The sequence below is a fragment of the Callithrix jacchus genome, chromosome 1 (assembly GCF_049354715.1).
Source record: "Callithrix jacchus isolate 240 chromosome 1, calJac240_pri, whole genome shotgun sequence".
Lineage (NCBI taxonomy): Eukaryota > Metazoa > Chordata > Mammalia > Primates > Cebidae > Callithrix > Callithrix jacchus.
In genome coordinates this window covers 63968998-63996526 of record NC_133502.1, presented here as the reverse complement: position 1 = coordinate 63996526, position 27529 = coordinate 63968998, and the positions used below count along the sequence as shown (strand labels likewise).

General features: G+C 42.3%; 3 protein-coding genes across 19 annotated transcripts in view; 1 reads left to right on the top strand and 2 right to left on the bottom strand.

Moving 5' to 3' along the window:
- Positions 1–1148: 1148 nt before the first annotated feature.
- On the bottom strand, positions 1149–27310 carry ALG11 (ALG11 alpha-1,2-mannosyltransferase). Of its 4 annotated transcripts, none has more exons than XM_035297525.3 (4): positions 26148–26212; positions 14675–14905; positions 9953–10884; positions 1149–6584 (listed from the first exon to the last, which is right to left on the bottom strand). In XM_035297525.3, the coding sequence occupies exons 1-4, from the start codon at positions 26189–26191 to the stop codon at positions 6313–6315; spliced, it is 1479 nt and encodes a 492-aa protein (XP_035153416.2). In that variant the 5' UTR covers positions 26192–26212; the 3' UTR covers positions 1149–6312. The 4 variants fall into 4 exon arrangements, with proteins under 4 accessions (XP_035153416.2, XP_054108838.2, XP_035153425.2 ...); XM_054252863.2 differs by lacking the exon at positions 26148–26212 and adding an exon at positions 27166–27310 and having other exon boundaries at positions 1423–6584; XM_035297534.2 differs by having other exon boundaries at positions 1423–6584; positions 26036–26212.
- On the bottom strand, positions 3645–6557 carry LOC100388145 (UTP14C small subunit processome component). The gene has a single exon (XM_054252855.2). It carries the CDS (start codon positions 6093–6095, stop codon positions 3777–3779), a length of 2319 nt encoding a protein of 772 aa, XP_054108830.2. The 5' UTR covers positions 6096–6557; the 3' UTR covers positions 3645–3776.
- Positions 26481–27529, top strand: part of ATP7B (ATPase copper transporting beta) — a 73294-nt gene continuing 72245 nt past the window's right edge. For 12 of the 14 annotated variants that reach the window (XR_013527879.1, XR_013527872.1, XM_078352536.1 and 9 more), the window contains exon 1: positions 26481–27273. Coding sequence is in view for 5 of the 14 variants with exons in the window: in XM_078352536.1 (XP_078208662.1) it covers positions 27223–27273 (51 nt within the window). In the remaining 9 variants the exon portion in view is untranslated. The other 2 variants (XM_078352452.1, XM_054252846.2) reach the window with 1 other exon arrangement.

The following is a 27529-nucleotide window of genomic DNA, read 5'->3' as shown; positions in this document are numbered from 1 at the left end:
TGCTCAGTGTGTATACGTGTTTATTTACTTTCAGGACTAGTTCATAGGAAAACTGTTAGTGACTTCATTTCATCCTTATTCTGAACAGTATTTGAAAGCAAGGGAAATGAAACATGATTCCTAAAAACCCCAAACATCCAAAGATCAAGTCAACTAAAGGAAAAAAAAAAAGGATGTTTAAGGATGAACAGGCCAGGTTCGGTGGCTCAAAGTGGTAATCCCAACACTTTGAGAGGCTGAGGCAGGAGGACTGCTTGAGACCAGGAGTTCGAGACCAGCTTAAGCAACATAGGGAAACACCCATCTCTACCCCCGACCCCGCCAAAAAGAAAAAATTAGCTGGTGTGATGGTGTGCACCTGTGGTCCCAGCTATTCAGGAGGCTGAGGTGGGAGAATCACTTCAGCTTCAGCCTGAGAGGTTGAGGCTACAGTGAGCCATAATCCATGATCACATCACTGCACCCCAGCTTGAGTAGCAGTAAGACCCTGTCTCAAAAAAAAAACCAAAAAAACAGCTCATCAGGTTATTGGTTTGTACCCATGACAAGATGCTTGGCTAATGTATTTTAGGTAATAGTCACCAAGCTTTACTCAACAATTTTGAATTCTTTGCTGCAAACTGGAAGTATTCACTGTAATAAGTATACATAACATTTTCAACTGGTTTTAGTCCCTAATTCTAGACCTTACCCATTTTATACACACTATTAGCTAAATTATGTTCCTGAGGCATGTCTCTGACTACTTTGCTCTGGCTTTAGCCTTGGCCTCATGTGTTAAATTGAAACTGTTCATCAGAGCTGTATGCGTTACAAAATTATTTATTAGAAAAATCAGCCTCTTGTTATTGATGTATGATAGTATCAAATTGATCATTCTGTAAATGGTAGCAATAAGTGTATCAATACTTCGACCTCCTCCGTATGTAGTAACATTTGCATATAGTCCAAGTGAGCACAGAGCAAGAATAGTGAAACAGGTGCTTCTCCAAAGCCAAGGGTGGCCGTACATTTAGGGTGGGAAAAGACGCAAATGAGTTAGCGGAGGAGCAGCGGGAGATGGGGGGTAAATTGCAGGACATAATTTGCTTTTAAAAATTTGTGTAACATGTTATATAATAAATTTTTATATTGTACTGATTGACAGATTTGACACAGACATACTCTCATTTATTGTGAATATATATGAATATATCAGAGTTCTGGAGTCTGGGGCATATTTACATAAACACAAATATTCTGAAAACATCGATAATTATACTGATCTCTATCTCATAATTTTGCCTATAACTTTATAAAATTCCTCAAAAATGATTTAAATCAAGTATATGAAGCTCTGTAGTTTTTTGTATGTCTGAAATATTCATTAAAAGTTTATTAAGCCTGATAACCTATTCTTAACGTTCCATAAGCAAGACAAACTTTTATTTTTCTTTCTTCTTTTATTGGCATATGGAGCTTGGGAATATTCGTGGGAGAACAAGATGTTCATGTGAGGCGTACAAAAGGCACCATGCTGGAAAGAATCCAAGGGAATGAAAAATCACTTATTTAAATCATATTTAGACAGACTTTATATCTCCTAGATGTAAATCATGTCTAAATACAAATCTTAATCATATTTACAAATAATTATTACACAAAGCCTATGTAACACATTTTATAGTACACAACTGTAAATAAGAATACAAATCTCCACTGCTGTGGGTTCAAAGCATAGCAGGCTTGGACCATCAAAAATGACATTTGAGAGAAATTAATAGTCATCCTGAAGTTCTGCAGACAGATACTAGCAGACGTACCACTTTGACACTTTTCATGCTGTCATTCAGAAAAAATAGAATACATATAATAGCACATTGGGAACATTGATAATGAACATATATGCAAATTTTATCTTCCAACGATTTATCTGTGATATATGAAAATTATTTAGAAGATGTAAGCTTAAAATATATTTTATGGAATTCCGGAAAACTCTTCACTATAGCCTCTCCTTTTTCTCTGGACATTTCAATTTATTTATCTTTGGTCCCATAATTTTCTCTGTGTAGATAAGTAGGCTGAGTGGTAACAGTATGAATCCTACTTCAAAGTGTGGCTACAAAGTCAGAAAAAGCACTGGGCCAGGAGTCAGAATATCCAGGTTATAATTTTGATTCTTTCATTAAACAGCTTTGTGACATTGAAGGAGTCTGCTAAATTCTTTAGATTTAAATTGTTCTTGTCTGAAAAGCTGAAAATAAGAGAGAACTGAGCTAGAAAATCTGTAGGGTTCCTTTCACTCCAATTTCTACCAGTCTTTTTCTAAATGGGATCATCTCTAACACAAAGTTACAATGGTGTGTCAGAACATCCTGTGACTGACCCTCTGTTTTGCTACTTTTTGATCTGATGACAGATGGCCTGCAGATATATCAACAACCTAATTGGGAGTAGATAAACTGGCCAGATTGGTGAATGACTGAGAAGAGACTTCAAAGGAATAAATATACCCTTTCATTTGCCCCTTAGCACAAAGATGAATCAGGCTATGGAGGCGGTCAATTCACTGTACTAGAAAGGATAATATAGGCAGAAAATGTAAAAGTTTTAGGTCTTTATAGCCATGTCTGCCCACATATGTATTCACTTTTCCATGCTAGTTTTTCAGGATAGAAGTTGCATTAAATTTATACCAATTCCTAGCTACTACTGGCCTAGTAACTAAGAATCTACATTCCGTTGTAATGCATTAATAAAGATAGGATTATAGAAGACATTTACTATGTAACACGACCTTTAATTAAAGTAACTCAATTTTCCTTTTTAAAAAAAAATTTTTTTTTTTTTTTAAAAGACGGGGTTTCACCATGTTGGTCAGGCTGGTCTTGAACTCCCGACCTCAGGTGATCTGCCCACCTTGGCCTCCAAAGTGTTTGGTTACAGGCGTGAGCCACCACGCCCGGCCAGTAACTCAATTTTCAAAGTAGTTTCACAAACTTTCCATCTGATTCCAACTCTAAAAGGTAGTAGGGACTGGAATTAACAACTCCAGATTACAGATGAAAAATCAGACTCAGAAAGATAAAGGAGCTGCTTTGGTATCAAAAGGTCAGAAGTTTGTGAATGATGAAGCTGAAGGTAGGCCCAGATATGCTAACTGCTTGCCCAGTGCTCTTTTCAAAATGCCACTTCGCTATCTTACGATGCATTATGCTGGTAAGACACCCTGTGGATGTATCTGTATGTCGCATAATCACTGTCAGAAAAACAACCTGAAGTTCTCTTAAATGATTTAAAGCTGACTTCCAGGCTGTAATGCAGAGCTGTTAAGGGATAATGAGACCCACACAAATCTGCTGACAGCACTAAACAAAACAATTTTCACCAGTACCTAGTATGGAAAGGACTACTGGCAGCACCTTGGCCTCTACTGTCCTACCTACACACACCTATAAAGCATCAGTCAGTCTCACCTCTTGACTGTATGCTTTGTGAAGATGACTAAACAAGTTTGTTTAAAATTTTTTTTTTTCTTTTAAGGAAATCATTAGGTACATTCAAAAGGGTCAACCACTGTATTGTTTAGAATTTAAATGTACCAAATTTTTCTGTTCTAAAAATGTCTGATAAATTCTAAAGTGCTAATTAATGGTCATCGATTTTCTTTTTTTTTAAATGTGGCTCAACTACGTGCAATGTGCTGAACCAGTTTTGGAATCCACCCTGTAGCAGAGTAAAACTGGACCAAAGGAAGTGGAGTCGAGGCTCCAGGCTGTCACTCCTCCAGCTACTCAATCTACAGAGTTTTTCTTCAGCTGTTGTTTGTGACATGTGGTGATTTGTTTTGGATTTCTCTGTATGACAGACAGGTCTGACCTTGAGGAAGACTGGTAGCCCACATCCTCCGCTTTTATGGGCTTAATGATATGGCCGGGCTTGGTAATGACCTTGAGAGTAGTCAGCTTTTGAAAAGCCCTCTGGGTGTTCCATGTGGATCCTATGGGGGTCTGGATGGTCCTTTCAAATTGCTGATGGTGGGTAAATGGATATGGAAGTACTCGTACCTGATGAGCCACTGCATGGATGTTGCACTTCTCATTGATGATCACGTTTGGCAAATTCTTATCTTTTCTTGGAGGATCCTCTGGGGCTTTAATGAGAAACCGGCATCTTTTCCTGGCACTGGGCTTTAGGCCCACACCACCCCACTCACCCCAGCCAGGTAGTATCAGGTCCACGTCTTTTGGCTTACTCGCCTCTGCGGCTTCCTTCTTCTCTTTCAAGAAATCTCTGATGACATCATCCCCAGCAAAAGCTTCCTTTATCATCTGCCTTTGGTCTCTCTCCTCTTCATCTTCCAGCTCCTCTATTGTTGTGGGAACTGCCAAAGACCTCATGGAAGGAGATTGTGTGGTTAGGAGGTTCTGTAGGTCGATCATTTGCTCCTTCTTCTTCTCCTTAGGGGCATCAGGCCAATTATTTGGGGTCCTCTCTGACTGCTGCTCTTCTAACACGGGTCTGGGAAGCCCCTTATTTTGAAAACAATCTTCTTTTCCCAGCTCTTCTAGCTCTTCCAGAGAAGTCTGTACTCTCTCTGGCCTCTCTAGCAACAGGGACTCCTCTTCTTCTGGGGCAGGTTCCTCTCTCTGGACCTGGGGAACAGTCCCCTCTGAACTTGCTTTTTGTTTTCTGGACTGACGGTTTTTCTTCAGTTTTTGAGTTAGTGCCCTCAATTCAGACAGCACCTCCTGGCTGCTAGAATATTTTGTTTTTTGACTGCCTGCTGGCTCAGCATCCTGGTTGAGCTCAGATCTTTTTCTAAGGGATCTCCTTTCCTCAAATCCTCTCAAAGGAATTTCTTCCCCTGCCACTGGTCTTTCTTCTCTCTCACTTCCAGAAACCTCATGGGCTGCGGGCTCTGGCAATTGCTCAGGGTCCTCCTGGGTTGCAACCTCTTTGGTGTCACTGGTGTAGCTCCTGAGCATCCAGGGATTCAGTCCATCCACATTCTTCTGCACTTCATTTACTACCTCAGGAACAAAGACTTCTTCTTCTTCTTTTGTGCCTCCCTCCTCTTCTTCACTCTCAAAGGCTACCTGGAGTTTCTCTGTCAGTTCTTTGTTCTTGGCCAACTGTTCCTGCATAGCTTGGCGAGCCTCCAGGTCGTATTTGGCCATAATTGCCTTTGACTTGGCCCATTTCCCACTGGATTGGTGCTTAAGGCTCATTCTTTCTATGATTCTGGCATTTTCAATTTTTTCTAGTTCTTCCAGTGCTGCAGTTGGATTAACCTTCTGCAGTTGTTCAAAGTCTTTTAAGGCTCTCTTGGCCTTTCTTTTCTTTACAACTTTGTGATACTTTTTATTTTTTATTTTCTTCTCTCTTTGAGCCTTGGCCTCATAGTAGGACAGCAGAGCCCGGGCCCTCTGAAGCTCTGCTCGGTGCATCTTTGCCTCTTCCAGGTTCATGGCTTGGAGAGAGGCCTTTTCCACGGGAGTCAGTAAAGGGTCTGTCACTGGCTGCTTGTTCTTGTGGAGGAGGGTAAAAATTTCCTGCTCCAGGGGAGTTCTTGCCTTCCAGCCACTGAGCACATGTTCAATGGGAGCAATGGCTGGCTGCTCCTTCCCTAGGGGAAAAGCCAGCTGCTCTGCCTGCCGGTTCTTCAGGATGACAGGGTCCCATTTGGAGAGGATTTGTGAGGTTTTACCGAATGCTGCTTCTCTGTGGATCTGTTCAATCTTTTCTTTGTTAAGAGGTAACTCCACTACCTTCTTTGATTTGACTCTGTTCAGTTGCTTTTTCACAGTGGCCAAAAAAGATGAAGTTTTAACAGGCTCAAGCAGATCTGCAAGGACCAGCTTTTCTCCTGATCCTTCAGAACTGACATTGAACTCTGACACCTTCATTCCAGCCTCAGACCTCTCAGTCAATTTCTGTCTATTCTTTCCATCAAGGGAATGGATTGCTTCCAGAAGCTTTTGATGCTTTCTCTCTCCATCACTGTCCCCCTCACCTTCACTCTCACTCAAGGAGTGGTCTTTTGGCAAATCCACCAGTTCTTCCTGTTGGCTCAAAGCCAGAAGGCTCTCCACAACCTGGTTCGCACTCATTTCAGCAGCCAGCTTCTCTCATGTGGACCAAGAATGAAAGCCGAAGTCTGGTCATCTATTTTCCTTTCAACACTTCCTTTTATTATAAAAGGAAATTTTCTTTCTTGTTTTCTAAAGTAAAGTGATTTGACAAATGAGATTGAATTTAGAAAAATATTTACATATGAAGGTTTTTAACCATTTTATATAAAATATCTCTAATGTTACAGATACGAGATTACTTAAATAACTTTTCCACAGATGACAGAAATGCCACTTCAAATTCCTGATCAGAGAATCTGCTTACAGATGCACGGGCACTTTTTCTGATTTGGAGTCTCTTTTCTGCAGACATGGAAAGAATGTGAGCCATAGTTTCAGCATAGCCTTCTTCACTCTCAGCCAGAAAGCCAGTTATATCTCCTTCGTGAGGAACAACAATGTCAAGCTTTGGGCCCCCTGAATTGTGTGCAAGGATAATTGTGCCAGCTGCCATACACTCCACAACTCCTGAAAAAGAAACAAAAATCATGTAGTCTTTTAAGTTTTTGAGTATGTTCATAAGAATAAGGATGAGTACAAATCTTCAAAAATTTTAAGGGACTTATGAGAAAATTAAATGTATGTCTAGACATTTGCTTAACTTCTATAATACAAAACAAAATAATTTTAAGTTTTTTAGTTTTCAAAGCTTCACAATAATGCTGCTTCATTCTTTTTTCTTTTGTAGAGCTAGGGTCTCAATATGTTGCCCAGACTGGCCTCTGACTCCTGGCCTCAAGTGATCCTCCCATTTTGGCCTCCCAAAATGCTGGGATTTACCAGCATGAGCTACCACACCTAGCCTGCTGCCTCACTCTTAATTAAAATGAACAAGTAGATGGAAGATTAGCCTATTAAAAAACAGATATATTGCAGATCATTAAAAAAGACTAGAGAATGTTACCAAGATGGTAGAACATTAACAGGCATTAGAAAAACAAAAGGAGTATAAAGATATCAAAAATAAAATTTTAATAGTTCAAATTACATTATTAGCAGAAAAAATAAAAAATGTGAATCACCTAAGTGAAGCATACTATTGCGGCGCTTATGTTACTGCCTGGGTTTCTGGCAAATTTGAGACTACTGTGTGCCCAACAGCAGTGTTGAACTAAATGGAAGCTGTGGTTAGTTTCTGCTAAATGATACACATGAAATATAAATTACTCTAGCCAGTGTTTCTTAGCTGTATTCCTAAGAGAATTAAGCCCTTCAGAGAATGATTTAAGTGACTGCTTTCCCAATTCTCTGAAGGATGATACAGAGCTGACATCATCCTGGATGTATAGGAGAGAAATGAAATAATTCTAAATGTTTTTAAAACAGTGGTAAAATCCCTGTAGAACAGATTTCAGTAGCTCATACCGTATTCTGCTTGAGGCTGAAGAGCATCCTGTACTTTCTCAGAGACCCGCGTCTTATTAATGTCACCCTCTCCCTCTCTACTGGCTCCTTCCTATCAGCATTAAAGTGAGGGCGCCACATGACCTTCCTCAGGTCCTACAACAACACCCCTAGCCACTGTCTCTTCTTCCCTGCTGCACTTCACAAACTTACTGAAAGTGTGGTTTGCACTTACCAGCTCTACTTGTTCACTTCCGAGTGCTCAACCTGTAATTTTTGCTTACTGTCTGACTTTTGCTTCTAGTTCTCCCTTAAGACTGCTCTTACCGAGGTCACCAGTGACTGCCTTACCTTCCCCAGTATCTGGGCAGCATCAGTTGGAATCTGCCCTCTCTCTGCTTCTCAAAACACTCTCTTCCTCGGTTTCCAAGACACTGCATTTGGCTGGCTTTCCTGCTTTCTCCATTTCTTCTCTCAATTTCTCAGCTGTTCCTGTTCTCTACATTTTGTACTGAGAGCCTCTTCTCGCTCTATACACATTCCCCAGGCGATCATATCCCCATCCACGGGAGCTTTGATAACTACCTTGTACAAGGACAATCCTCCATTTCTATTTCCAGAACTGATTCCTCTCTTCAACTTCAGAGGTATATACAACGACCTCCTGGACACATGCCCTCACATGTCCCACAGACGAACTCAAACTCTGCAGGTTCAAAACTTGGCTCATCAATGGCATTTGCTCATGGATTTCCCCTCTGGGAGAAAGCCAACACCATTCTCATAGCTGCCCAGCTCCCAAAACTCTAGGTGGTCTTCTCTTCCTCCCTCATTTAACACATCCAATTAATCACCAAGTCTTGGTCAATACTACAGCAGAATCTCTCTCAAGCATGTTCCCCTACCAAGTTCAGCTCACTAGCACCTCCGCCTGGGCTGCTACAGCAGGCCAGTTCATGTTACTGCCTTTCCAGTCTTGCTCTCCCTGCTCCTCACTGATCTACTCCCCATGTAGCCAGAATAGACGGGAGGAATCAGAAAGCTTTTACATACAACACTTAAAATCCTGACATTCTTTTCTGCTGGCTTAACCTGGCCCAGATCACCTCTCTGTTGTTTTCCTGCTGAGTGTTCCTATGGATGTATCTGCTGTCACTCCAGTCACAGTGCTGTTCCCTCTACTGGGGACTCTCCCCTCTCCTGGTTAACCTCTAATTATTGTTCGGTTCTTGCTCAAGTGTCACATCACTTCCTTGGACAACTGTTCCCTGCCCCCTTAGGTGTTTCTCTTTGGCACTCTCACATCACCCTGCACTTCCTAAGCACAGCACCTGGTACAGGACATGGCATAGCACTTGCCTGTGTAGCCTTTTGGTACCATCAGAGGGTGGGAAGCCTCTGACAGGCTAAGCAGCTCTGGTCTCCACAACATCCCTAGTATCCACCCAAGTCCCTAGCACAGAATGAAGGCTTAGTAAGTTTCTATGTAAGGAAGCACAGGAGGTCAGATCCCATGCAAAAGGTTGGGTCAACAAGTTCTTGCTGAATGTCTGGGCCTAGTACTATACTACTAACTAGGAGTAAAAAAAAGTATAAGAGAAATTGCAGTCTTAGTTTAGGAAATGTCACTTTTATGTTATCCTCATTTTCCCTAACAACTAACAGTGTGGGGCACAAAGCACTTAAGAAACATACACGGACCCACATTAAACACAAAGCAGTACTTGATTTTATAGCGTGCTTAAAAGGTCAGAACAGAGATAGCAGTTTGTGCCAGAAAAAACAAGGCTAAAGGGCAAGGAGATTGAAGTTGAAGACTTATGATGGGATCTGGCATAAAGCAGAGGGCCATTTCATTGGTGAGGGTAGAATCAATAAAAGACTAAAAGAATTACTGTGAGAAGGCCCTATGCAAACAGTGGTTTTCAACTTTTGATGCATAACAGAATCACGTAAGCAGCACTATCAAAATACATCTACCTAGGCCTGGTCCAGAGATTTCCATCTGGCCATTCAGTAGGATTAGGGTAGAGCCTGGGAATCTGTACCAGTAAGTATGTAGTGGGGTTAGATGGGGAGAGAAAATGTTACCGTTAAGAGCAGGGGCTATCTGGGTTAGAATCCAGGCTCTACCCACTTAATTACTGTGTAACTGAACTTGAGCAATTTCTAAATCTCCCTGTGCCTGAGTTTCTTTATTTATAAAATGAGAATAACAATAACACCCATCAAATAGAGGTTTAGAGGGGTTTGAATTAGATAATATGCGTAAAAATCTCAACAGTGGCCCCCACACAGGAATTGGTCAATAAATACTAGTTGCTATTATTAAGTACAATCTTACAATGTCTCAAATGAGGAAAATATATTTGGTGGGTTAGGGGAGGAGAATTAGGGCACGATGCAGACTTCTAGAGTATTGTCATTTTATCAAAGGAACCTGAAGTGTGTATCTCACGGCACCAAACAAGTTGTTTAAAGGCCAAACTCACCAATCCCAAAATGCTCGTTCCACATGGTATGCAGACCAATTGTTGCTTCAGACAAATAATTCTTTAATTCATCAAATGGAATGTTTATTTTAAATTCCACATATTCTTGAACTCCTAAATCCTCAGACAGCCTTCTCAGTTGGTTTACCCTAAGTTCATCATCTTTGTTACGACAACCTCCAATGAGGACAAGTTTAAGAGAAGGAGATGACTCAACCATCTTCTTATTCAGCAATTTAGCAAAGGCTCTGATCTGCAATGGATGATTCTTTTCCGGCCTAAACTGGCCAACAGAAACCAGCAAATGTCCTGGGGTTGTCTTTTTCTCATGTAAGGGAATGTCCAGAAATGTCTGCACATCGCAAGGTGGATAAACAATGTTAGTGCAATTCCCAACTTTCCACAGTGAGAGAATGTGGTTTAGTGTCCAAGAAGAATTGACCATGACTACATCACTGCAAGAACCAACAAGTCCATAAATAAAAGCAAATAAATAGTAGTAGATGAGCTTTACTTTGCTGAGAAAAGGATTCCTGGTAATGAAGGCCGCATTATTAAGTCCAACATTTTGATTCTTCACTATAGAGAGCATGTCGGTGCTGATAGTAGGGTAATGAACATAGCTTCCAACTTGGCAACCCCCTATATACTTAAACAGAGGAAGTGTAAAAGCGTATCCCATTGAATCGATGTAAACATCAGGAACACATTGCATTAGAGCTTCCCAGCCGAGAAAAACAGATCCTAGACTTTGGCCCAGCAGTGTGAAGTGAGGATAGAGTGAATCTTCCACAAGATAGCGTTTCCTTAAAAAAACAAACTGGACTGGGTGAATTAATCTGATGTTAAATCTTCTGAAAGCACCTTCTAGTATCTGTTGACCACTGACATTAACATCGCCGGTATAAACAACATAAACTGCTTCAGGATACCTAAAACAGAATGTAGTGGTTAAGAATGTATTAGGTTACAAAACTTAGCCGGACATGGTGGTGGGCACCTGTGATTTTTGCTACTTAGGAGGCTGAAGCAGGAGAATCGCTTGAACCCAGGAGGCGGGGGTTGTGGTGAACTGACATTGTACCATTGGACTGCACAAGAGCAAAACTTCGTCTCAAAAAAAAAAGTATTAGGTTAAAATCAAGAAAAAGTTGTAGATAACTGTTTTCTTACAATCATAAAGAAGCTTATTTTTATAGTAAAAATGATGTTTTCTCTGTTTTTTATTTACTGAATTAGAACTACAGTCCCTCAAATTAGACTGTGATTTCTAGTTCTTTGCTATTTCCTCCACTTAGAGTTTCACACAGAACAAGCATCAACAAAAAGTGTTGATTTATGAATGAGATGTTCTCAAGAAATACTCAAAAACTTTGACAGTGGTCTTAGTAAAAAATGGTAATAAAATATCATCAACAAACATGTCTTTTGATAGGCTCGCAAGGCTAAAGTAATGCTCAGGGTTTTTATCTGAAAAATGCAAAAAGGCTTTAAAAGCTAGATCTTGTGCCTGTATCACAACTAATCAGTCTGAAAATATCTAAAAGTATATTCTTAAGACTTGTAATGCTTTGGTCTCCCCTGACTGTTTATATTATTCTTTAAGTCATAAAACATTTTAAGCATCTAGTATGAGGTGCCAGGTTTTGGGGATGTGGAGAGAGAGAGTCTTTATCTTTAGGAGCTCAGTCCAGTGGAAAAAACAGATATGCAAAACAAATAACTGCAAAACCGTGTGCTATGCGCGGACAAAGACAGCCACAGGGTGCTGCGGAGGCCTAAAGGATGACAGCCTAACTGCTCCTCTCTGGCCCTTCCCAGTTACTGTTTACCTAGCAGAATGAACCTTTTAAAACAGAAAAAGATTGTGATCTCTGGTGGCCTAAAAATGCCCACAAATTCCTTTTTTTTTTTTTAAAGACAGGGTCTTACTGTCTTGTTGCCCAGGCTGGAGTGCAGTGGCATGGTCTTGGCTCATTGCAGCCTCCACCTCTCAAGTTCAAGTGATTTTCGTGCCTCAGCACTCCTGGGATTACATGTGTGCACTACCATGCCCAGCTAATTTTTATATCTTAGTAGAGACGGCGTTTCGCCATGTTGGCCAGGCTGGTCTCAAACTCTGGCCTCAAGTGATCTGCCAGACTTGGTCTCCCAAAGTGCTGGGATTATAAGTGTGAGCCACTGTGCTCAGCCAGGCCACAAATTCTTTGATACTTTTCCCACTGAGAGGTGGCATCTATGTCCCCTACTCTGGAATAACACTGGGCACATATTTGGACCAACAGAATATGGCAAAAGTGACATTCTGCCAGTTTCTCAACATAGACTCTAAGGGACTGGCAGCTCCTACTTCCTGTCTCTTGGAATGCTCATGCTAGGAGAAGACGGCTGTCGTGTACGAGTCTAACCAGCCCGTGACTGCTCTGTTGCGTACAAGCTCAACCCAGTCACATGAAGAAGCCCCTCAGTGAGAGATGCGGGACAGCCCACAGCAGTTCCAATCATCCCAGCCCAGGAATGAGAATGTGAGTGAAGAAGGCTTCAGATGCCTCCAGCCCCAGCTGCCACCTAACTGCAACAGTATGATGGAGACCAAACATGGCAACCCCTAAACTATGTCACAGAACAGTCAACCCCAAAACTGGCTTACTATAGCACTTAGAATAAAATCTGAACTAATTTCCCTGCTCACTCAAGTCCTGTGTGATCTGGAAACTGCCTCCCTCTGTCACCTTCCTTCCCATGCTTTCCTTTGCCCTCCAGGGTGCAGCCAAACTGGCATTCTTTTCTTTGAACATGCCAAAGCTCCAACTGGCCTTAGGGGACTTGAAGTGGTTGTTTCCTCTACTCTGAATTCCCTTTTCTCATTTTCACTCTGTCTTTTCATAAGCCAGGCAGTTTAGCATGTGGTTCAGAACATGGGCTCTAGTGCCCCAAGTTTCCTTCTTTGTCAAATGAGAATAATGGTAACAACTGCATAAGGCTGTTGTTCTGAGGATCAAGTAAGCTAACACGTGTAAAGCACTTCAAACAATGCCTGACATAAAATCATCAAGCAATAAATGCAGCTGTTTTTATCATTCAGATTTTGGTTAAGTGTTATCAGCGATTTTCCTGGTCACTCAATCTAAAGTATCAAGTCACTGCTATATTCTGCATGTTGGAGCAGAGTACATGTGAAGGAATGGGGAGGGATGAGAAACACAATGCAGCCAGAGCAAGATGAAAAAGTATCTTCCAAGTCATATTAATGATTTGGGTTTTTTCTGCTGGGGACTATGTGTACGGATAGCATGAAACTTTACCATTGCCCTCAAGAGGTAGATAATCTAGTTAGAGAAGAAAAATGTAGTACCAATGAGAGCTGGAAAAGCATCAAGGAGTTTGGACTTAAGAGAATTCTTTGTATTTAGGCAGTTACAGAAGATGGCAGAGCAAATACAGGGCTGGAAGCTAGGATGGGCCAAAATTACAGAAAGGTACAGCTGAGGGAATTCTGTGAAGGCCTTGGCACTGAACGAAGGGTACATACCAGGAAGTAGGGTAACCATGAAGAATAACAGTTTTCCTCATATGATAAAATAATGGAAACTATTATGCTTTTTCCTTTCTAAAAGGGAATCATAAATATTTTTGGGGTATTGGGATGGAGATAAGGAAGACAAAAATATTCAAAGATGTGTAACACCATATTCCTTCTAACATGGTAACTTGAGACTATCCAGCTGGTAATGATAGAAAAATTCGAGTCAAATAGATGCTTTAATAAAGATTATTCTTGTGTGCCGCAACTGCCTGAAAGTATTGAGGCTTAAAGTGCTCTAAGGTACTTGTTATATTTTGGCTTATTACTTAATCTCTTCTGCATACACTCTCCCAAGGAAACCAGTTATTCCCATTAAATTATGCTATAAAAAAGCAGATGTTGGCTGGGCATGGTGGCTCATGCCTGTAATCTCAGCACTTTGGGAGGCCAAGGTGGGCAGATCACCTGAGGTCAGGAGTTCAAGACGAGCCTGGGCATGGTTGTGGGTGCCTATAATCCCAGCTACTTGGGAGACTGAGGCAGGATAATCACTTGAACCCAGGAGGCAGATGTTGCAGTGAGCCGAGGTCGTGCCATTGCACTCTAGCCTTGGCAACAGAGCGAAACTCCAACTCAAAAAAAAAAAAAAAAAAAAAAAGCAGAAGTTTTCCCCATCCACTGTCCATTATTTTCTTTTTCCTTTTTTTTTTTCCTTGAGACAGATTCTCACTCTGTCACCCAGGCTGAAGTGCAGTGAATGGCACAATCACAGCTCACTGCAGCTTTGACCTCCTAGACTTGGTCAATCTTTCCACCTCAGCCTCTGGAGTAGCTGGGACTATATGTGCACATCATCAGGCCCAGCTAATTTTTTGTAGAGACAGGGTTTCACCATGGTGCTGAGGCTGGTCTCAAACTCTTGGGCTCAAGTGATTTACCATGGCCTCACAAAGTGCTGGGATTACAGGTGAGAGCCACCATGCCTGGCCTTGTCTAATTCTTTATCATAGCAACAGAAATTGAATAGGATCATATAAGGCATGCGGGCACATGAAAGAAATGTTTTCTTATTGAAGAACAGTTTAAAAAGGAATTCAGTTTTTACTACTAGGTGCTTCAGAAAGATGAATTTCTGGGTAAAAATTTTTAAGAAATGGAACAATATAGCAAATTAGCTAAGACAGATGCATACCTACTTTTTCTGCAGGGCTCTTAAAGCACACCATAAAACTCTTTCTCCTCCTCCGCCAGCATTGCAGTACGGATGAAAAAATGCAATCACCATTTGATTTTTCCCAGTTTTCCTAGTTGACACTAATTTTTTCTTCCTCTGTAGCAGCAGTCTGATTCCCCAAAGGACAATGACCAAACATACACATAAAGTTCCACATACAATTAGCCCAGGGAAGAATAATGAATTTAAAAACCTGAAATAAGAGGACAAAGTTGAGAATCAATGTGACATGTACATTTAAAAATTTATAAATTAGAGTCTGCTTTAACATATCTACTTTATAGATTAGTGACAAAAAATTGTCTTTAACAAGTCTGCTAACCCCAAAATACTCAAGTATGAAAATTCTAATGCTGCTAAATATCCAATATTAAAAGGATAAGACCCCTTTAATTCAAATCCCCCTAGCATGTTACCAATTTAACATACTTTAATCAACAGTGAAAATCAACACTGAACCCCTTTTCTCCTAAGTTTATGTGTTATGGGATTAAAAACAAATGTAACTTAATCTAAATAAAACATGATTAAGAATGTGTTGCATACTGTCATTTTGAGGGTTAGATGCCAAAGAAATATGTCTTTTGAATGATCAATATTCCATTAGTTAAAAGTCTGGTAAGAGAGTAAATCTTCTTCATTCTGTCACTTCACCTCAAGTAGAACCATTTCTGGGATAAAGGAATGTAACTTAGATTTCTCCACTTCTATTTCAGTTCTGTATTTGCTCTACTTACATGACCTAATACTACTATCTTCCCTTATGTGCCTCTGAATGAGCTGCCAGAAACCCACTAATGTTCTACTAATATTCATTAATAAACTCATTCACAAAGTGACTGTTAAAGGTTCTCTATTACTGTCAGGTGGACTGAAGCTCTGCAAAAACAAGGGCCCAGGCTTGCTCACTATAATATCCCCAATGCCAAGTATGATGCCTGGCACAGAGAAGGCATCCAATAAATATATGACTGATGCAAAAGTTTATTACCTCTTCAGATGTTGCTTAAAATATGTTAAAATAAAATGTCAAGGTGCTTTTCTTTTAGGGTTGCCAATACAGTTGGAACCTAACCTAATATTTTTCATATTCTGCCTGTTTTTTTTTATAAGGGATTTGAGGAGAGCTTACAAGATTTAAAAATAATAAAATGCCAAAAGTTAAATAGTGAATAGCAGACTGGCCTGTGGGCTGCTTAGTAGGCTAAGCAAATAGAAACTAATGCATAGTGTATCAGTTCGTTTTCACACTGCTGATAAAGACATACCTGAAATGGAGAACAAAAAGAGGTTTAATTGGACTTACAGTTCCACATAGCTGGGGAGACCTCAGAATTATGGTGGGAGGTAAGGCACTTCTTACACAGTTGTGGCAAGAGAAAAATGAGGGAGAAGCAAAAGCGCAAACCCCTGATAAACCCATCAGATCTTGTGAGACTTACTCATTATCACAAGAATGGCATGGGAAAGATGGACCCCCATGATTCAATTACCTTCCCCTGGGTCCCTCCCACAACACATGGGAATTCTGGGAGATATAGTTCAACTTAAGATTTGGGTGGGGACACAGCCAAACCATATAATTCTGCCCATGGCCCCTCCAAATGTCACATCCTCACATTTCAAAACCAATTATGCCTTCCCAACAGTCCGCCAGAGTCTTAACTCATTTCAGCATTAACCTAAAAGTCCACAGTCCAAAGTATCATCTGAGACAAGGCAAGTCCTTTCTGCCTATGAGCTTGTAAAATCAAAAGTAAGTTAGTTACTTTCTAAATACAATGGGGATACAGGTATTGGGTAAGTACAGCCATTCCAAATGGGAGATACTGGCCAAAACAAAGGGGTTACATGGCCCATGCAAGTCCGAAATCCAGTGAGGCAGTAAAATTTTAAAGCTCCAAAATGATCTCATTTTACTCCAGGTCTCACATCCACGTCACGCTGAAGCAAGAGGTGGGTTCCTATGGTCTTGGGCAGCCCTGCCCCTGTGGCTTTACAGGCTACAGCCTCCCTCCTGGCTGCTTCAATGGGTTGGTGTTGAGTGTCTCCAGCTCTTCTAGGAACATAGTGCAACCTGTCGGTGGATCTACCATTCTGGGGTCTGGAGGGGCCCTCTTCTCACAGCTCCACTAGGCAGTGCCCCAGTAGGGACTCTGTGTGGAGGCTCCAACCCCACATTTCCCTTCTGTACTGCCCTAGCAGAGGGCCCTTCATGAGGGCCCTGCCCTTGCAGCAAACTTTTGCCTGGGCATCCAGGCATTTCAATACATCTGAAATCTAGGTGGGGGTCCCCAAACCTTAATTCTTGACTTCTGTGCACCCACAGGCTCAACACCATGTGACGCTACCAAGGCTTGGGGCTGTCACCCTCTGAAGCCACAGCATGAGCTCTATGTTGGCCCCTTTCAGCCACGGCTAGAGCAGCTGGGACACAGGGCAGCAAGTCCCTATGCTGCATACAGCATGGGGACCAGGGATCCAGCCCACAAAACCACTATTTCCTCCTGGGCCTCCAGGCCTGTAATGAGAGAGGCTGCTGTGAAGGTCTCTGACATGGCCTGGAGACATTTTCCCCATGGTCTTGAAGATTAACATTAGGCTCCTTGCCTCTTATGCAAATTTCTGTAGGCAGCTTGAATTTCTCCTTAAAAAATGTGTTTTACTTTTCTACTGTATTGTCAGGCTGTAAATTTTCTGAACTTTAATGTTTTCCTTTTAAAATGGAATCCTTTTAACAGCACCGAAGTCACCTCCTGAATGCTTTCCTGCTTAGAAATTTCTTGTGCCAAATACCCTAAATCATCTCTCCCAAGTTCAAAGTTTCACAAATATCTAGGGCAGGGGCAAAATGCCACTAGTCCCTTTGCTAAAACATAAGAAGAGTGATCTTTGCTCCAGTTTCCAACGAGTTACTCATTTGCACCTGAGACCACCTCAGCCTGAATTTCGCTGTCCACATCACTATCTGCATTTTGTTCAGTCATTCAACAAGTCTCTAGGAAGTTCTAAACTATCCCACATTTTTTTATCTTCTTCTGAGCCCTCCAAACTGTTCCAACCTCTGCCTTTACCCAGATCCAAAGTCACTTCAACAGTTTTGGGTATCTCTTCAGCAGCACCCCATTAGTTCATTTTCATGCTAATGATAAAGACATAATCGAAACTGGGAACAAAAATAGGTTTAATTGGACACAGGGCACCACGGTTACCTGAACTTACAGTTCCACATAGCTGGGAGGCCTCAGAATCATGGCAGGAGGTGTAAGGCACTTCTTACATGGTGGTGGCAAGAGAAAAATGAGGAAGAAGCAAAAGCAGAAACCCCTGATAAACCCCATCAGATCTCATGAGACTTATTCATTATCATGAGACTTACTCTCTATCACTAGCAGGGAAAAGACTGGCCCCCATGAATCAATCACCTCCCATGAGGTCCCTCCCACAACACATGGGAATTCTGGAGATATAATTCAATTTGAGATTTAAGTGGGGTCATGGCCAAACAGTATCACATAGTTTTCACAGTCCACATGAAAATATACAAATTCAGGAGACCCGGAAGATGGCGGGGTAGGAGCAGCTCGGGGTTGTAGCTCTCAGTGAAGGCGTAGAGGGTGAGTTCAGGCCGCATTTTCAGACGGATCTTTGCTGCCCACAGAACGGGGGGGATTCCCAGGTGTAGGAGAGACACGGAACGCCAGCGTGGCGGTTTTGGCCGGTGCTGCCATTTTGGCCGGTGCTGCCATTTTGGCCGGCGCCACAGCACAGCAGCACTCCGCACAAGGCGCACTGGTCTGGATGCCCTGTTAAACCAGCAATCTGAGATTTGGGAGGGCAGATTAGCATATCCATCTGATTGAACGGGACTTGGACAGTGAGCCAGACCAGGAGATTCCCATGAGGCAACATTTGAGCCGGCGCAGTGGTTCGCTGCACGGGAAATCGCACAAATCCCGGTCCCCTATCAGCGGGTGACTGAAATACCTGGGAGAGAGTCAACCATTCAACTTAAAAAAGGGAAAAAGAGGGGCTCTGAAACAGTGAGCCAGGTGACCAGGCTTGGCGGGTCCCACCCCCACAGGGACAAGCAGGGTGGCAATTCGATACGCTCGAGGTTGAGAGTTTCACTGCAGACACAACTGAGCCCTAGATGGTGCAGCTCGGTGGGGGAAGGGCGTCTGCCATTGCCGAGGCATTCTGCCCCTACAGAGGTATACTCGCATTGCTGACCCAGCCTGCCACTGCCAAGGCAACCCGCCGTAACAGAGAGATTCCGCCAATACAGAGGCAACAGAGCGGAGCCCACGACAGCAGGGTGGAGCCCACAGCAACAGGGCGAATCCCATGGCAACAGAGCAGAGCCCACAACGGTAGGGCGGAGGCAACACCAACAGGGCGGAGCCTCAGCAGGCAAATAGTGACTAGACTGCCTCCTAGCTAAGCAAGAAGGTGCAACGGATACTCATAAAGAAAGCCCTAACGCCCCGAGACAGAGCATCTGAGGAAAAAAAAAGGGTTTTATGAGTTCTGCTGCAGCGGACATAAAAGTATCTGCCTAACAGTCCTGAATGAACAATAGAGCTCACAGCTCAGCATGTGAGCTCCTATAAAGTACAGACCGTCTCCTCAAGCAGCTCCCTGACCCCTGTATATCCAAAAGGACTGATCAGACTGACATTTGGCAGGGATCATTCTGGGACAAAGATAGAAGAAGAAGAAACTGGTAGCATCCCTCACTGTTCTGCAGCTGCTACAGGTGTACCCCAGACAAGCAGGGCTTGGAGTGGACCTCAGCAGTCGTACAGCAGAGGGGCTAGACTGTCAGAAGGAAAACTAAGCAACAGAAATACTTCACCATCAACAATCTGGGTGTCTACTCAGAGAGCCAATCGAAAAGTCAGCAACTACTCAGACCACATGTGGATAAACCCACGAAGATGGAAAGAAACCAGTGCAAAATGGAGGAAAACACCCGAAACCAAAACACCTCGCTTCCTACAAAAGACCAAAACTCCTCACCAGCAAGAAAACAAAGCTGGACAAAGAATGAGGGTGATGAAATGATGGAATCAGACTTCAGAATGTAGGTAATGAGAAACTTCCATGAGCTAAAAGAACATGTTCTAAATCAATGCAAAGAAACTAAGAACCTTGAAAAAAGATTTGAAAAAAGATTCGAGGAAATGATAACAAGAATGGATAACTTAGAGAGGAATATGAATGAATTGAAGGAGCTGAAAAACACAACACGAGAACTTCGCGAAGCATGCACAAGTTTCAACAGCCGAATTGACCAAGCAGAAGAAAGAATATCAGAGGTCGAAGATCAACTCAATGAAATAAAATGAGAAACCAAGATTAGAGAAAAAAGCGCAAAAAGGAATGAACAAAGTCTCCAAGAAATGTGGGATTATGTGAAGAGACCCAACCTACATTTGATAGGTGTACCCGAATGTGAAGAGAATGAATTCAAGCTGAAAAATACTCTTCAGGATATTATCCAGGAAAATTTTCCCAACCTAGCAAGGCAGGCCAATATTCAAGTCCAGGAAATACAGAGAACACCACAAAGATATTCCGCAAGAAGAGCAACCCCAAGGCACATAATCGTTAGATTCACCAGGATCGAAACAAAGGAGAAAATACTAAGGGCAGCCAGAGAGAAAGGCCAGGTTACCCATAAAGGGAAGCCTATTAGACTTACAGCAGATCTCTCAGCGGAAACCCTACAAGCCAGAAGAGAGTGGGGGACAATATTCAACATACTTAAAGAACAGAACTGTCAGCCTAGAATCTCATATCCTGCCAAACTAAGCTTCACAATTGAAGGAAAAATAAAATCTTTTATGAACAAGCAAGTACTCAGATTTTATTACCACCAGGCCTGCTTTACAAGAACTTCTGAAAGAAGCATTATACATAGAAAGAAACAACCAGTATGAGCCTTTCTACAAATATACCAAAAAGTAAAGAGCATCAACATAAAGAAGAATTTACATCAACGAATGGATAAAATAGCCAGTTAACATCAAATGGCAGTAATCCTAAATTTAAATCGACCCTAAATTAAATTTTGTTGAGATTTAGACTCAACGAGACAGAAAATTAATAAGGATATCCAGGACATCAACTCAGATCTGGAACAAGTAAACTCAATTAATATTTATAGAGTTCTCCATATTAAATACACAAAATATGGATCAGCCATTATTAATACCCATTTTTAGAATGAAGCAATATTCCTGTTCTCTCTCCCTCTTTTTCTTCCTCTTTCTTCCTCTACTTCTCTCCTTTTTTTACTTTTCAACATCCTAGTTCCTCACCTCTACTCAATACATTCCTCTGAACACCTGATTCCTTGTGATTCTCCCGTCCCACTGAAACCTCCAAAAAATAAAAATAAAAAAGAAAAAAGAAAAAGAAAAGAACTTTCAACTCAGAATTTCATATCCAGCCAAACTGAGCTTCAGAAGTGAAGGAAAAATAAAATCCTTTGCAAACAAGCAAGCACTCAGAGATTTTGTCACCACCAGGCCTGCTTTGCAAGAGCTCCTGAAAGAGGCACTACACATAGAAAGGAACAACCAGTACCAGCCATTCCAAAAACATACCAAATGCTAAAGAGCATCAACAAAATGAAGAATCTGCATTAACAGGCAAAATAGCCAGCTAGCATCAAAATGGCAGTATCAAATTCACACATAACAATATTAACCCTAAATGTAAATGGGCTAAATGCACCAATCAAAAGACACAGACTGGCAAATTGGATAAAAAGCCAAAACCCATCGGTGTGCTGTATCCAGGAAACTCATCTCACATGCAAGGATACACAAAGGCTCAAAATAAAGGGATGGAGGAAGATTTACCAAGCAAATGGAGAGCAAAAAAAAGCAGGAGTTGCAATTCTCATCTCTGATAAAATAGACTTTAAAGCAACAAAGATCAAAAGAGACAAAGCAGGTCATTACATAATGGTAAAAGGATCGATACAACAAGAAGAGCTAACGATCCTAAATATATATGGATCCAATACAGGAGTACCCAGATATATAAGGCAAGTTCTTGACAACCTACAAAGAGACTTAGATTCCCAAACAATAATAGTGGGAGACTTTCACACTCCACTGCCAATATTAGACAGATCAACAAGACAGAAAATTAGGAAGGAAATCCAGGACTTGAACTCAGACCTGGAACAAGCAAACCTGATAGACATCTACAGAACTCTCCACCCCAAATCCACAGAATATACATTCTTCTCAGCACCACATCACAGCTACTCTAAAATTGACCACATAATTGGAAGTAAAGCACTCCTAAGCAAATGCAAAACAACTGACATAATAACAAACAGTCTCTCAGACCATAGTGCAATCAAGTTAGAACTCAGAATTCAGAAACTAATTCAGAACTGCACAGCTTCATGGAAAATGAACAACTGGCTCTTGAATGTTGAATGGATAGAGAATGAAATGAGGGCAGAAATAAAGATGTACTTCTAAACCAATGAAAACGAAGACACAACATACCAGAATCTCTGGGACACATTTAAAGCAGTCTCCAGAGGAAAATATATAGCAATAAGTGCCCATATGAGAAGAGTGGAGAGATCCAAAATTGACACCCTATTGTCAAAATTGAAAGAGCTAGAGGAGCAAGATAAAAAAAACCCAAAACCAGAGGTCACAAACAGATGAAGAAACATTCCATGTTCATGGTTAAGAAGAATCAATATCGTGAAAATGGCTATACTGCCCAAAGTAATTTACAGAATCAATGCTATCCCCATCGAGCTACCATTGACTTTCTTCACAGAACTGGAAAAAACCACCATGAACTTCATATGGAACCAAAAAAGAGCCCGCATAGCCATGTCAATTCTAAGCAAAAAGAACACAGCAGGAGGCATCACACTACCGGACTTCAAACTATACTACAAGGCTACAGTAATCAAAACAGCATGGTACTGGTACCAAAATAGACCACTGGAACAGAACAGAGGCATCAGAGGCAACACAGCAAATCTACAACCATGCAATCTTTGATAAACCTGACAAAAACAAGCAATGGGGAAAGGATTCCCTGTTTAATAAATGGTGTTGGGAAAACTGGCTAACCATGGGCAGAAAGCAGAAACTGGACCCCTTCCTGACACCTTACACTAAAATTAACTGCAGATGGATTAAACACTTAAACATAAGACCTGGCACCATAAAAAGTCTAGAAGAAAATCTAGACAAAACGATTCAGGACGTAGGAGTAGGCAAGGACTTCATGACCAAAACACCAAAACCATTGGCAACAAAAGCCAAAATAGACAAATAGGACCTAATGAAACTCCACAACTTCTGAATGGCAAAAGAAACAGTCACTAAAGTGAATCGGCAACCAACAGAATGGAAAAAAATTTTTGCAGTTTACCCATCTGACAAAGGGCTGATATCCAGAATTTACAAAGAACTCAAACAAATTTACAGGAAAAAAAACAAGCCCATTCAAAAATGGGCAAAGGATATGAACAGACACTTTACAAAAGAAGACATACATGAGGCCAACAAATATATGAAAAAATGTTCATCAGCACTGGTCATTAGAGAGATGCAAATCAAAACCACATTGAGATACCATCTCGCGCCAGTTAGAATGGCAATCATTAAAAAATCTGGAGACAACAGATGCTGGAGAGGATGTTGAGAAATAGGAACACTTTTACACTGTTGGTGGGAGTGTAAATTAGTTCAACCATTGTGGAAGACAGTGTGGTGATTCCTCAAGGCCTTAGAAATAGAAATTCCATTTGACCCTGCAATCCCATTACTGGGTATATGTCCAAAGGACTATAAATCATTCTACTATAAGGACACATGCACACGAATGTTCATTGCAGCACTGTTTACAATTGCAAAGACCTGGAACCAACCCAAATGCACATCAATAATAGACTGGATTGGGAAAATGTGGCACATATATACCATGGAATATTATGCAGCAATCAAAAAGGATGAGTTTGTGTCCTTTGTAGAGACATGGATGAATCTGGAGAACATCATTCTCAGCAAACTGACAGAGGAACAGAAAATGAAATACCGCATATTCTCACTCATAGGCGGGTGATGAAAAATGAGAACACATGGACACAGGGAAGGGAGTACTACACACTGGGGTCTCTACTGGAGGGAATAGGGGAGGGACAGCGGTGGGGGGGAGTGGGGGAGGGATAGCTTGGAGAGACATGCCGAACGTGAGTGAAAGGGAGGACGGCAGCAAAACACAATGCCATGTGTGTACCTATGCAACTGTCTTGCATGTTCTGCACATGTACCCCAAAACCTAAAATGCAATTAAAATAAAAAAAAAGAAAACATACAAATTCATCAGAAAAGTAAATTTTGCTTTTTTAGATACAGGGTTTCACTCTATAACCCAGGTCAGAGTGCAGTAGTGCAATCATAGCTCACTGCAGCTTCAAAGTCCTGGGCTAAAGTGATCCTCCCACCTCAGGCTCCTGAGATGCTGGGACTGCACCCAACATTTTTTAATTAAAAAAATGTTTTTTTTGTAGAAATAGGGTTTTGCTATGTTGCCAGGCTGGTCTCAAACTTCCAGGCTCAAGTGATCTTCCTGCCTTGGCCTTCCATAGCACTGAGATTACAGGCATGAACTGCTGCACCTGACCAGAAATAAATATTTTATCGATATTATTTTGAAAGAAAATTCTCGTGGGATTTCCTATTGTGAAGAAATCCTCATTTGTTCCTACTGTGAACAAATCTCATGTGGGATTTCCAGTTGTGTACTTGAAGAGGTAATTGATTCTATTTGAAATCCCACATAAGCACTTTATTTCAAGCTAAAATAATTTAGTCTCAGAGCACCTTTATACTCTTAAAAATTTTACCAAGGATCCAACAGAGCTTTTGTTTACATCAGAGTTTCTCATCCTTGACATTACTGACATTTTGGACCAAATAATTCTTTGTTGGGGAGGCTGTCCTATGCATTATAGGACATTTTGTAGCATCTTTGATCTTGACTCACTAAATGCCAGTAGCACCCTCGCAATCAAAATTATCATCTGGGCATGGTGGCTCATGCCTGTAATCCCAACACTTTGGGAGGCTGAGGTGGGAGGACTGCTTGTGCCCAGGAGTTCGAGGCTGTAGTAAGCTATAATCATGCCACTGCACTCCAACCTGGGCAGCAGAGCAATACTCTATCTCTAAAAAAATTAAAAAAAATAAAAAAACCTCCAGATACTGCCAAATGCTAAATGTCTTGTGAAGTGCAAAAGTCACCCCTAGTTGAGAACCAGTGGTTTACACTGCTTATATCTACCAATATTTAGTATATTAGAAATGAAAACTAAAGAATTTAAACATTTTTATGAATTCATTTAAAATTAAAATCATTTCATTACATATTAACATATGTTTATTAAAAAACGGTATTTTCCAAACTAAAAAAAGATATTTAGCAAGAAGGGTGCCAATGTTTTACGTTTTTTGCAAATCTCTTTAATGTGTGGCTTGACGTGAAACCAGATAGTGGCTCCTGTTTTCTATTTCTGCATTAAATCTGTAGTGATGTGTTGTTTTTGTTGAAGTATATGACGAAAGTTCAGGCTCACTTAGATATGTAGTAGGAAAAGCGAGTATATTTTAATACATATTGATCTTAGGTTTAGAATATATTTAACTTTTCAGGTAGTTACAGATATTCTTTGATGATAGACCAGATTTGACAAGTTATGCAATTTCTGAATGTCAGTTGCAATACAGACTCTGAAACCCTATCAATGACCTTTTCATATTGTTAACTAAAATCCACTAGTGTAATCTGCACTTCAAATTATCTTTTTTTAAAATTTTTACGATTGATGTAAAAAGTTATATATTTTATGTAACTTTTTACATCAATCGTAAAAATTAAAATAACAGATTGTCAAAAGCAGAGAATTCCACCTAAGTTTTATAATTAAGTGACGTGTTAACAATGGAAGCTTTGGTGAGTTTAAGAGGAGAAACTAAGATGAGAAGGAAGATCCTGTTTCTTTAACGAAAAGAGACATGATAGATTGGAAAACGTCTCTGGCTCAATCGTAAAAAAAAGAAAAGAGGAATGAATATGAACAGTTTATGACAGAGTAATTAGAGTGTGAAAGAGAAAAGAAAAGCTGAAACAGGGAAGGGAACCCGACCCCTCAGTCAACAGTAAAGCAGAAGAAAACGCGGAAAACTGAGTCAAGACCTAGTCTGTTTCAGCCTATATAGGAGACCTCCAAGAAAACGGAAGACTGCTCATTGGCCTGAGAAATTACCTTAGATTCATGACAAGGAAGGCCATTTCCCCGCAAAATATAGCTCCATTGGACAGGCAAGTACCACTATAGAACAGAAAACGTCTGTGAGCCCACACGACCGGCTCCTCACCTCAACAAGTTGCACAGGGACCAGACCCCTTCGGCGGCCGCCATCTTCCGCCGCCCCGCGAACACAGGAAATGCTTCACTTTCCTTTTCTCTATTGGCTCCCGAGAAAGCGAGCCGTGCTCCCCCGCCCACACGGGCCAATTGTGCGTTACAATTGGTTACTTTTAGCCGCTTCCCACGGCCTTCCAGCCAATAGAATCTCCCGAGGCATAGACTATCGTCCGGAGTGGGTAACACGGGTCCCGCCCCCTTGGACGGGACAGCAGTGGGGGGGGTTGGGCCGAGGAGGGCGTGGCCTGTGATTGACAGCCGTCGCTCCCGCCCTCGGTCCCCTCCCCCACTGGAAGCCCCCGCCTGGGCGTCCGCGCCCCCGTCCCCGGCCGAGAGTCCGCCGCCGGTTGGAGGCCAGTGGCTGACCTTTGCGCACCACGGATCGATTTTCCAGGTGCGGAGTTCACTCTCGCCGCGGTTGCTCCCTTTGGGATCCGCGGCCCTCGGCAGCCAGGCTCAGAGTCCGAGGAGGGGCGGCGCAGAGCGGACCCGTTGCGTCGCCACCCGGCACCTTCCCTGCAGGCGTTGGGCGAGCTCTGGGAGCTGCGTCTGCGGCCGGGTTCTGCACCGCTCACCTGCCCTTCCGCTCCAGCACACGCCTGAGATCCCAGGACCGCGTCGGAGCGCACCAGCGCAAGGTGGCCAAGACCGCGGACCTGGACTGGCTTCCCTGTGGCGCCGGCACGGCCGAGGACACTGAGGCACCAGCGGGGCCGGCAGCTCCAGGGCAGGCACTGCCAGTCCCCGAGGGAGTGGGTGAGAGTCCGAGGCCCACTCTTCCCGCGTCCGCAGGTCGGGAGGACGGCGGCGCGCAACTTTGAAACACCCTTGTGGCTAGGGCAGCACGTTGCCCAGTCCCAAATGAACGGGCGGTGCCCGGACCCCTTCTTGCATTAGAGCCGCGCCGACGCCCTCACGCCCAGCGCCTACTCTCCCCGTGGTTTTATACCGCGCTCTCCTCCACGGACCTGGTGACCTTTGGCTCTGAGCCGGATCAGAGAAGAATTCCGTGTCCGCGCGGGAGGATGCCTAAGCAGGAGAGACACATCACAGCCAGAGAAGGGGCCAGTCGGAAAGTGAGTTTCCTTCCCCCGCGCCCGCGCCCGCGCCCGCGCAGCGTGCGCACTCCCACTCGGAGGACTTTCCTCCCCACGTTCGGCGCTTCCTCTCTCCTGGGGATGCGCAGGGAAGGCCGAGCCAGAGCCCCAGCTCCAGGGGCGTCGTGGTTTGGAAGAAGAGGACCCTTTAGAAAGAGCGTGTCGAACAATGAAAAACCCCGCACCTCAAAATTCATCTTTATGCTTTTAAGGGGTCCCATGCTGGAGAGGTAAA

What these genes read in the sequence shown, in the direction of transcription:
- LOC100388145 (XM_054252855.2), bottom strand. Translation starts at nt 6,095, where the DNA reads ATGAGTGCGAACCAGGTTGTGGAGAGCCTTCTGGCTTTGAGCCAACAG.
- ALG11 (XM_035297525.3), bottom strand. Translation starts at nt 26,191, where the DNA reads ATGGCGGCCGCCGAAGGGGTCTGGTCCCTGTGCAACTTGTTGAG. An exon ending in TTAAGAGCCCTGCAGAAAAA is followed by an intron (nt 10,885 to 14,674) that starts GTAGGTATGCAT and finishes ATTCTGTTTTAG; the next exon opens with GTATCCTGAAGCAGTTTATG. An exon ending in GAACGAGCATTTTGGGATTG is followed by an intron (nt 6,585 to 9,952) that starts GTGAGTTTGGCC and finishes TTTCTTTTTCAG; the next exon opens with GAGTTGTGGAGTGTATGGCA.